The following is a 10,243-nucleotide window of genomic DNA, read 5'->3' on the forward strand; positions in this document are numbered from 1 at the left end:
GCAAATTTCATATTCATACAATTTGTATAAAAATTATAAAAATAAAATACTTTGAAATATCAAATCTAAGATCAAACGGTGAGTGGCTCTCTTGATCAAAATTTGAGGGCTGGATGGTAGGGGAAGGATATAACTTCTATATTATAAGGAAAATATAGAAACCTTCCCATTTAGTCCTCTTGTTGACACCCCCAATTAACACATTCAAAATGTAACTCCTACCCCAATGAATACTTTCAAAATGTAACTCTCTAATTTATTGAAAACAAGTAGGTCTGTCTTCCTCCTTTGAATTACCTAAAAAAAACATACTCGACAAAAGGCATTTAATAACTACACATTTCGATAAAATGAATTATGACTTTTTAACTTGAAAAGATTTACTATGATTAAATAAATTAAGATTTTTCAACTTGAAAGTATTTTCTATAAAAGTTTGTTTTGAGATAAAAGAGATATAAAAGTTTGTTTGGAGATAAAAGTGGTTAGGGGAGATGGTCTAAAAAAATCAAATTTGGGAGGGTGATATAATTTTGTTCAAATAAAGAAATAAGGTCCAACTATCATCACACTGGACAACGTGATATAGCTATTTTTGACGGTATTAATTGCGTGTCTATATGAGATCAGAGCACATTGAGAGAGAAAGAAATTGGTCGGAAACGAGAAAAATAGATTATCGTGAATCTGGAGAGAACGGAAAATTAGAGAGAAACAGAGAAATTGGCTCTTAGAGACAGAGATTGGCCAGAATCTGGACTCGGATTCAACTGAGAGAAAGGATTCCGGAGCTGGAAAAACGCAATCACAAGTCTTCCGTTTCTTCCAATTCATTCGCCTTGTACTTTACTATAAACCCTAATTCTACTTTACTTTAACCCCTCTCTGAACCCAAAATTAAAATTTGGAGACATTCTTCTTCTTATACTTCTCTTTCTACATTCATGTTTTCCTCCCAATTGAATGGTTTCTTAATTGTAACATCATTGCTAGTCAGCAGTTACTGTTGGAACTTTGAACAAAAATATCTAACCATCTTCGGTGCTAGAGTTGAATTAGTTTATGATTTTCTTATTTACAGTAGTAATTTGTTTGTTGAAAAGTTTAATCGTTGATTGATTATTTGTTGGAGATTGTAATAATAGATATTGACAGAGGCTAACATTGGCTCATAGAATGTCCTGTACTTCTTTGTACTTTTAGGTGGGTTGGTAATTAAAACACGATTCTCCATTGGTTTTTTTTTTTATTTTTTAAATTTTTTCAAAACCCAATCATGGATTGCGACTTGGAAACCCTAATTATTGATTGATTGGTTGGTTGCTGACGTAATAAACCTAAAACATTGCATAAACCCGAAACAACAGTTAAAAGGAATCGCCATTTTTAGTTTGGATTAGGACAAAGGAAGCCTGATTGTTTCTGTGCTATTCCTGGAACCTTTAGAAACAAAGTAACAAAGAAACCAAACCCAAGTGTTTAGAGATAATTATCACATTGTATCTCTTCTATGAATGCAAATATGTTGTCTGATTCTTCTTCTTCTCCTCCTGCTAGTTCTTCTCGTTTCTCTTCATGGTTCAAGTCATTTTGGTCATCAGCTCTAAGATCGAAACCCCTGACTTGCAGTGTTCCTTTAGAAAGAGTTGGAGGCCTGGTTCGACGACTTGGTCTTCTTGATCTCATATTCATTGGGCTTGGTTGCACCATTGGTGCTGGAATCTTTGTTATTTCTGGCACAGCTGCACGGGAAGCCGGCCCTGGTGATCTCTCTCTCTGATAAATTATCTTATTCTCTCATTTATCTCTCATTTTCTAATCATAAAAGATTTATGCCTTTCAATCATGTTTGAACTTTGTAAAATGGGTCAATGAATTACCTTTCTTATGTTATGAGTGAATTAAACATTGGAGTTGTCATATTTTGAGAAAAAAAAATAAAAAAATACAGGATGGGCATAATGATGCTGTAGTGATACAGCTGCATATGCATGTATACATTCATGTCGGAATATGATACTTATTGTGTCGATAAGAAAACTATATGACCACTTGTATTTGACGGCAGGACTTAGTCTTGTTGTGTCCATCATAATACTAATACCAATAATTTACAATTTGTCTATTACTATTGAATCTAAAAAAAAGTTCATGTTTCTTTAGTTATTACTAATTCTTTAAAATACCCAAAAGTTCATGTTTCTTTAGTTATTACTAATTGTTTAAAGTACCTAAAAATTGGTGGATAATATGTCTGGGTTCAATCAACTGTTCAGAAATGTTTTCCATGGCAAAAAATGTGGGAAGTTGAGATTATTCAATATGCTTGGAACAATGCTCTTGTTTGGCTGGAGTGTATCGTTTTGCTTTGACTTAAGAAAAAAATAAATACAATAGCTTTAGTTTCAGTGGATGAATGAATAGGAAAGAGTGCATGTTTTTCTGCTTTGGAGCTGTAATTGTGGATTCTTACTTCTTCATTATTTTCTTCAGTGCAGGTGTCGCAGTTAGCTTTTTACTTGCTGGATTTTCGTGTTTGCTCAATGCCTTGTGCTATGCAGAATTGTCGTCATGTCTTCCAGCTGTTGTCGGGGGAGCATATATGTATTCATATGCGGCATTTAATGAGCTTACTGCTTTTCTCATTTTTGCACAATTCATATTTGATAGCCACATTTCGTCAGCCACCATAGCTCGTAGCTTGGCTAGTTATCTGGTGATGCTGTTGAATATTTTCCCCTTCTTTAAGGAAAACTGGCCTGGTTGGATGGACCCAGGTGGAGTAGAGTTATTTGGAGGAATCTTATCTGTCAATCTATTGGCTCCTATTCTTGTTTTAGTTATGACACTTATATTATGCCAGGGCTTGAGAGAATTAACCGTGCTGAATTCATTTATGACTGTGACAAAGGTAGCCCTTTGTTTTGCATAAGTATTGATTTGAATCAAAATGAACATTTTCTTTAAGGCATTTTATTTTCGGGGTGACATTGTGTTCTTTGTTCACTTGGAAACCATGCCTATTTTACAAACCTTATTTCTTTGTAGGGAACTGTCAATGCAAAATTTGGTTTGAAACCAACTAGGAGATCCTAATTTAATAGCAATAAAAAGTTACATTTTTGTTCAAAGGTGCTGTTTATTATGCGTTTATCATTTTCCATAAGGTGGATGATTCAATGCTATTATCTCCCCATGCCTATTTTGCAAACCGTATTTCTTTGTAGGGAACTGTCAATGCAAAATTTGTTTTGAAACCAACTAGGAGTCCTAATTTAATGGCAATAAAAAGTCATATTTTTCTTCAAAGGTGCTGTTTATTATGCGTTTATCATTTTCCATCAGGTGGATGATTCAATGCTATTATCTCCCAGGTGCTTATAGTGCTTCTTGTTATTTCATTTGGGGCTTTTAAGGTGGATATATCAAATTGGTCTCCTTTTGCTCCAAATGGATATAAAGCAATTATTACGGGATCTACAGTTGTTGCTTATGCATATAACGGTTATGATGCAATTACGAGCTCAGCTGAAGAGTCAAAAAGACCACAGGTATGAAAAGGGGGTTTTCTTTTTGTGCTATTTTCCTTCTCTTGATCATTGGACATTTGGCATTTGTTGGTTGTGCTTCTTAAAAGTTGTCTTTTAATATGTGTGTCTGCACGCGCATGTGTGTAAGAAGCATATGAGGCATTCTCACTTAGATACCTCATTTTGTAATGCCTGAGGGCTCAATCTGGAGTGTTGGGTGTATAAACTCTTGTGTAATATGTATATATGTATGTATTTATGTATGTATATGTATATAAATAGGTGAGCTGGCTGACCCATAGAAGCTCCATTCATATATATATATATATATATATATATAGAAAAAAGCGAACAATAGCTGGGTCAGCTATAATGAATAGTGCTATAGGTAGAATGAAAACCGTCAGATCTTCATCATACGGTTCAGAATGCATATCACTGTTATAATTTTAATTATTTTTCTATAAATCGGATCATAATGAAATTTTGGAAATTTGTACTAAAAAATAGGGCCCACAAATAAAAAATATATAAAAGATATTTCTTAGAATATAAAATGATCGAAATACCCCTGAAAAATGATGGGGGTATTTTTGTCATTTTAAATTATTGAAAATAATTTTTTTATACTTTTATGTGGTGCGCAATAGTGTTAGGTATACCCACAATTTCATATTAATCAGATTTATATAAAAAAACTTAAAATTAAAATAGTAATGTGCATTCCGAACCGCATGATGAAGATCTGACGGCTCCCATTCCACATATATATTATTCATTATAGCTGGCCAGCTGTTGTAAGGTTTATCCACATATATATATATATATATATATATAGAGAGAGAGAGAGAGAGAGAGAGAGATAGAGATGGAAAAGTCTTAAAAATACCGTGATTTTTTAATAGTGTTTTACCCCACCATGGACTTGCTATGTCCATGACTCAGTACGCTTTACACAACATCCATCTTTAAGATGGACATTGAAGGGTCAGCGGCCTCTTGCACGTGCTGACTCATGGAAACTTTTCTGATATATATATATATATTTGTAGAATATACTACAAAACGCCTATAGGCGAAAATGAACAGTGACTTCGCCTACCCTCGTCACTATCCAAACTTCATCGTACGGTCATAATTATCTAGTAGTGTTTCATTTTTTATTTATTTTTACTAATCAGAGTGATCTAAAATTTGGAGCGTGTGTACATTGTAGTGAGGTGCACTTAATAAAAATATAAAAAAAATAATTCGCAAAAAATAAATTGATCAAAATACCCCCGTAAATTGGAAAACTTCATTTTTCATATATATAAATGGAAAAGTCTTCCCAACGCCTATAGGCGAAAATGAACAGTGATTTCGGTTACCCTCATCACCATCAAAACTTCATCGCTCGGTCACAGCTGTCCGGTAGTGTTTCAATTTTCATTTTTTTTCTACAAATCCAAATTCCTTGAAATTTGGAGCGTGTGTACATCTTAGTGAGAAGCACGTAATAAAAATATGAAAAAAACATAATTCGTGAAAAAAATTGACCAAAATAACCCCGAAACGTTTTGGGGTATTTTGGTTATTTTTTTCACGTAAAATATTTTTTTGATATTTTTGGTAGATTCACCTATTTTTGATGAGCACACGCTTCAAATTTCAAGGCATTTTAATTTTAGAAAAAAAAATAAAAAATAAAATACTATCGGACAATCGTGACCGTGCGATGAACTTTGGATGATGATGAGGGCAGGCGAAATCACTGTTCATTTTCGCTTATAGGTGTTTTGTAGTATCTTTCTATATATATATATATATATATATATATAAAGAGAGAGAGAGAGAGAGAGCTACCAATAGGTTGATACCTTAAATGAACAGTAATTTAAGGTATGGTCCCAGCTATCGAATCTTGATCGGATGGTTGAAAATACATGTTATTATTTAAATTTTTATTTTTTGACAAATTGGTTCAATATGAAATTTAGAAGTGTGTGTACTACATATTAGGGTGCATAAAATTTAAACAAATATTTTCAAAATATAAAATGACCAAATTACCCCTAAAAATGATGGGGGTAATTTGGTTATTTTAAATTCATGAGAATATTTTGTTATATTTTCCTATGGCATATAATGGTATCAAGTATATACGCCTAATGTTTTAGCTTAATCTGATTTGTAGAAAAAGATTAAAATTCAAATAATAACATGTATTTTCAACCGTCCGATCAAGATCTGGCAGTTGAGAGCATAATCTAAATTACTATTCATTTTAGGTACAACCTATTGATAGCTTTATGTATGTGTGTGTGCACACGTGAGTGCATGTGTGTGTAGGACCTCACTTTTGTATGCCAGCTCAAGTGAGGTGCGCACAACCTCAAAATTTGAGATCAATCCAAATTATGAAAAAGAATTTAGAAATTAAAATACTAACACACAAGCATAGCCATTTGAACGGCCTAAATTCAATTTAGGCCATTGGGAGTATATTGTTTTGTATAGGAAAATACTTAAGACATCTATGAGAGAATTTCTACAGTATTTGCTCGTAAGCGCCCAACCATCTGCATTTGATTAGACAGCCACAGTCATCTGTCAAGACGTGCTGGTAGTATTTAAGTTTTATTTTATTGTCTAAAATTTGGATTGACCCGCTACCTTAAAATATAACAAAAAATAATTCAAAAATAAGAAGTGATCAAAATATCCCTATGAATGTTGCAGGGGTATTTTGGTCAATTTTTTTTTTATAGGTACACCTAAGTGAGGTGCACAGTCGCTCAGAACATCAAGTCTATCCAAATTGAAAAAAAAATAAATTAAAATCCATAGACTAACACGGGACTATGGGTGTGGATTGAATCTTGATGGTTGGAAGCCTATGCGTGAATGTAGAAATTATCTCATAGGCGTTTTTAAGTCTTTTTGATACACAAATAGACACAAACACATACACACACACATGCATGTGCAAGGTTTCTCTTTTCAGGTTTCTCTCCTTTGTGCACTGCTCACGAATTCTCTAATGCTATCCTTCTTTGTTACAGAGGGATTTGCCACTAGGCATGCTTGTATGTGTGCTATCTTGTGTTGTACTGTATATTGGTGTATGCTTGGTGATAACTGGAATGGTATCATACAAGTCGCTCGGTGTGGATGCTCCATTAGCTGAAGCTTTTGCCGCAAAGGGACTGAAATTTTTTTCTGTTGTGATCAGTACTGGTGCAGTTGCGGGCCTTACTACGAGCCTTCTTGGCCAAATTTATGCAACGGTGAAATATATCCTGCATCTTGACATTTTTATTTTTTTCCTCCTTGATCAATACGAACATTGATATGATTAACAATGATGCCGCTGGGGGTCAGGGGGAAGAGAGAGAGGAGGGGGGGGGAGAGGGGACATGACTCGATTATTGTGTCCCACTGTCCATCTAGCACTGTTCACCATTTCATCGAAAGTTGATGACCCTAGTGGACTATGTTTTCATCATCTATTAGATTAGAACAGAATTTTCTTCTTGTTTTTTTTTTCTCAATATACATTTCCAATACTGTATCTATGCTGAATGTGCCTTTTATTAAGGATATGCCTTTCTTTCCTACCAGTCACGTGTATATGTCGGGCTTGGAAGGGATGGTCTATTGCCATCATTCTTCGCTAAAGTGCACCCAACACGCCATATCCCTAATCATTCACAGGTTTGGGTTGGTACCATTGCGGGAATCATGTCTGGTTTCTTTGATGTGCATCGTCTCTCTCATATTCTTTCGGTTGGTGGGTTGGTATGCTCTCTGACCTTTCTTTTGGCATAAATTTCTGACATAAATTCTAATGGATTTCTCTGCAAAGCGGTTTACGATTGTTCTCATAATTCTACAAGAGCCGTAGAAGATGCTTAATTTGTCTTCGCCTTCTTCAAAGTAGATTAAACCACTCGAATCATATTAATTTTTAGTGACATCTCTAAATTAGAGTTTCTGTGATATTTGGTTCATTTAAATTTTTCTGCTTCTGTTTCTCTACGAACTATTTAAACATTATTGGAACAGCTAAAAACACCCCAATTCTATGACAGAAGTACCTGGGGCTGACTGTGTTGCCTGGTAATACGGAGATCTTCTTATAATCCTCAGTATCCCCATGATAGAATCGAACTCCCTTTCTGCATGATTGTTATCCCCATTATTTACTTCTTTATGTTATTGAGCTATGAGAAGAGCAAACATGTATATTTCTGTAGCATTTATGCTTATAGTTCCTTTCATTATTGTTCCTAGCTTTTTATGCCTTCGATGTACTCTCTGTTCCTGTTTGCTTTATAAACATTTCTTTTATGTTGGTTCTTATTCCGGTGCAATGCATATGCCAGTAATTAATCTGTCCTCTGTACTATTTGGTTTTTACTATGAAATTTGTGCATTGATTTAGCTTTTAAGAGCAATGTTACCTTATGAGATGCTGATTCATTCACATTGAACATTTTTAACCATGTATCCTCTTTTGACAGGCTAGCTCTTCCATTGTTTCAGCCTGTGTTGTAACTCTTCGTCTAAAACACAAGGACACAAGGTTAGCCTACATGATGGGGATAACAACATACCAGAAGGGTGTCATCTGCCTTCTTGGAGTCGCTTCTTGTGGCTTCCTTGCTGGGCTTTCCTGTCAATCCAATGTCTCAAGTATCAGTATTTTGGCAGTAGTTGTGATGGCAGTGCTATTTGCGATAGTTCTTCACTATAACGAAGTAAGTTTTATTTTGTGTATGGCTCGGACTTGTAGTTTTCTACATGAGCTCTGTCTCTATCTCTCTCCCTATTTATATATCAATATAGTAACGTAACTCGGAAGTTGGAATGCTTTTATTTAGTGAAAATTGTAACTCCGCTAAAAGTTCAAATATCACACTCTTTAACATCTAGATTATGGAACATATGGCATGCTAATCGTTTTGTTCATGTATCATGCAAGATGATAATATAGACTAAAAAACATCTTTTACTTGGGATGCTGTGTAATATTTATTGGTAAATAAAAGAAAATTATAGATTTTTTTTTGGATAGTTCAGTCGTAGGATTCGAACTTGAGATGTAGCCCACCATTATCTCTCACATATATCCATTTACCATATTGAATTTCTTATGTATGGAGCTTTAAGCTAATGTGACATCTTGCCATGCTTATTATGCTATAAGTATGGCATTCCGTGTCACCTTCCTTTTTCTCTTTTTTATGATAATTGCTCCTCTCTCTCATAATGTATGCTTCCTATACTTTCATCCAGTATGCCATATTGAATCAACGGAATGGAATGGTTTGTGCATGTTCTTATTTTCTTTTACTGCCTTTGTTCATTCCTTTGATGCTTATATCAGGAATTTACTGAGCCTTCTGGGTTCTCATGCCCTGGAGTTCCCTTTGTGCCATTGGTTTGCATCTTCTTCAACTTGTTCTTGTTCGCTCAGGTAACATCCCTAATGTGTCGTCGTTTAAAACCTTAGTGTTGATATTTGGTCCTACTGGGTATTTCAGTTTTTTCTCTTTCCTTTTGCAATTTTATTCTATTCTTAGAGTTTTCCTCTTTTTTTTTTCCTTTTTTTTTTTGGTTACATTCTTAGAGGGCTCTGTTATTTAAACATGATGGATCACAAAGTGACTAATATGTTTGGATCAGTAGACAAGTTTTCACCGGCTTGCACATTGAGCAACCAAACCTTTGCTCTCCTTACAGAGAGTTCATGTTAAGAATATTCCCCTTCATGTGCACTCATGCATATCACATAGGAATCTCATAACGTGCACACGCAGTATTGCTCCCTTAGTATGAATCTCCATTGATAGTCTCTCTCCCTCGCACCCACGCTCACGCTCATGCACACACACACATGTATAAGTACATTGTACTCCTATGCTAAAACTTTATGATACCCTTGTTATGCAAAATAGAGTAGACACACACACATGCAGCACATTTATTCGATTGGCCGTTGACTTCAATGGTGAACTGGTTCTTTTGCAGCTTCATTGGGAGGCTTGGGTCAGATTTGTAGTCGTGAACATTGTGAGCATAGGCATTTATGCTGTTTATGGACAACATCATGCCAATGTGGCTGCTTCAGACCTTCAATCCATCCCCTACCATAAACTCCCATCAGGGGAATCTCAGTAGTTTGTAACGGATATTATTGGACTAATGGGAAAAACGATTGAAAAGTATATAAATGCCAATGTATATAAAAATTGATATATGTCGCATTTGTCAAGAAGAAAGGGATACATACTATAAGACTCTTTATGTTGTGGTCCATGATCACAATTATACCTAGTTGTCATGTCGGAAATTGAGCGGCTAGGGATGCTGCGAAGTTCAAAAAGATTCTTCTTTGACCTTCAACAATGTCCATTGCCCCCCTGTTGGGAGGGGAGAATCAAACTGAAGGTGATTGTCATCAGTGTTTGACTACTCGATCTGAATACCCAGTACTCATGCTTTCCCCTAGTTCGGTGTCCTCAAGGATATTAAAAAAATTAAAAAATAATCATAAAAAAATCCTAAAAATTAAGTAATTTATTTATGAAATGTTTATTTTTTTTTCTTTTTTTCTTTTTTTAAACGTTTTATATCATTTTGGCAAAATTGAAAAGTGTTTTGATCTGAAGTACTTATGTCTACATTTTTTCATATTTTTGGGATTATTTCAAAATACTTCTAGTCAC

General features: G+C 34.7%; 1 protein-coding gene across 17 annotated transcripts; it reads left to right on the forward strand.

Moving 5' to 3' along the window:
- The first annotated feature begins 487 nt into the window (after nucleotides 1–487).
- On the forward strand, nucleotides 488–9,809 carry LOC18428253 (cationic amino acid transporter 9, chloroplastic). Of its 17 annotated transcripts, none has more exons than XM_088856190.1 (10): nucleotides 574–841; nucleotides 1,630–1,763; nucleotides 2,494–2,777; nucleotides 2,864–2,911; nucleotides 3,375–3,551; nucleotides 6,575–6,799; nucleotides 7,134–7,310; nucleotides 8,036–8,272; nucleotides 8,902–8,991; nucleotides 9,546–9,809. In XM_088856190.1, the coding sequence occupies exons 4-10, from the start codon at nucleotides 2,897–2,899 to the stop codon at nucleotides 9,693–9,695; spliced, it is 1,071 nt and encodes a 356-aa protein (XP_088712316.1). In that variant the 5' UTR covers nucleotides 574–841; nucleotides 1,630–1,763; nucleotides 2,494–2,777; nucleotides 2,864–2,896; the 3' UTR covers nucleotides 9,696–9,809. The 17 variants fall into 17 exon arrangements, 15 of the variants coding, with proteins under 15 accessions (XP_020519339.1, XP_020519341.1, XP_088712312.1 ...); XM_088856192.1 differs by having other exon boundaries at nucleotides 609–841; nucleotides 1,558–1,763; XM_088856191.1 differs by having other exon boundaries at nucleotides 611–841; nucleotides 2,499–2,777.
- Nucleotides 9,810–10,243: the final 434 nt, after the last annotated feature.

This window comes from Amborella trichopoda, chromosome 13, assembly GCF_054954075.1.
Source record: "Amborella trichopoda isolate Santa Cruz 75 chromosome 13, AtrichopodaSantaCruz75HAP2 v2.0, whole genome shotgun sequence".
Lineage (NCBI taxonomy): Eukaryota > Viridiplantae > Streptophyta > Magnoliopsida > Amborellales > Amborellaceae > Amborella > Amborella trichopoda.

Bases quoted from the DNA above. Each gene is read 5' to 3' on its own strand.
- LOC18428253 (XM_006837289.4), top strand. From the start codon at position 1,511: ATGAATGCAAATATGTTGTCTGATTCTTCTTCTTCTCCTCCTGCTAGT. The intron at 6,800-7,133 runs GTGAAATATATC...CTTTCCTACCAG, and splicing joins TTGGCCAAATTTATGCAACG to TCACGTGTATATGTCGGGCT. The intron at 7,311-8,035 runs GTATGCTCTCTG...CTCTTTTGACAG, and splicing joins TTCTTTCGGTTGGTGGGTTG to GCTAGCTCTTCCATTGTTTC.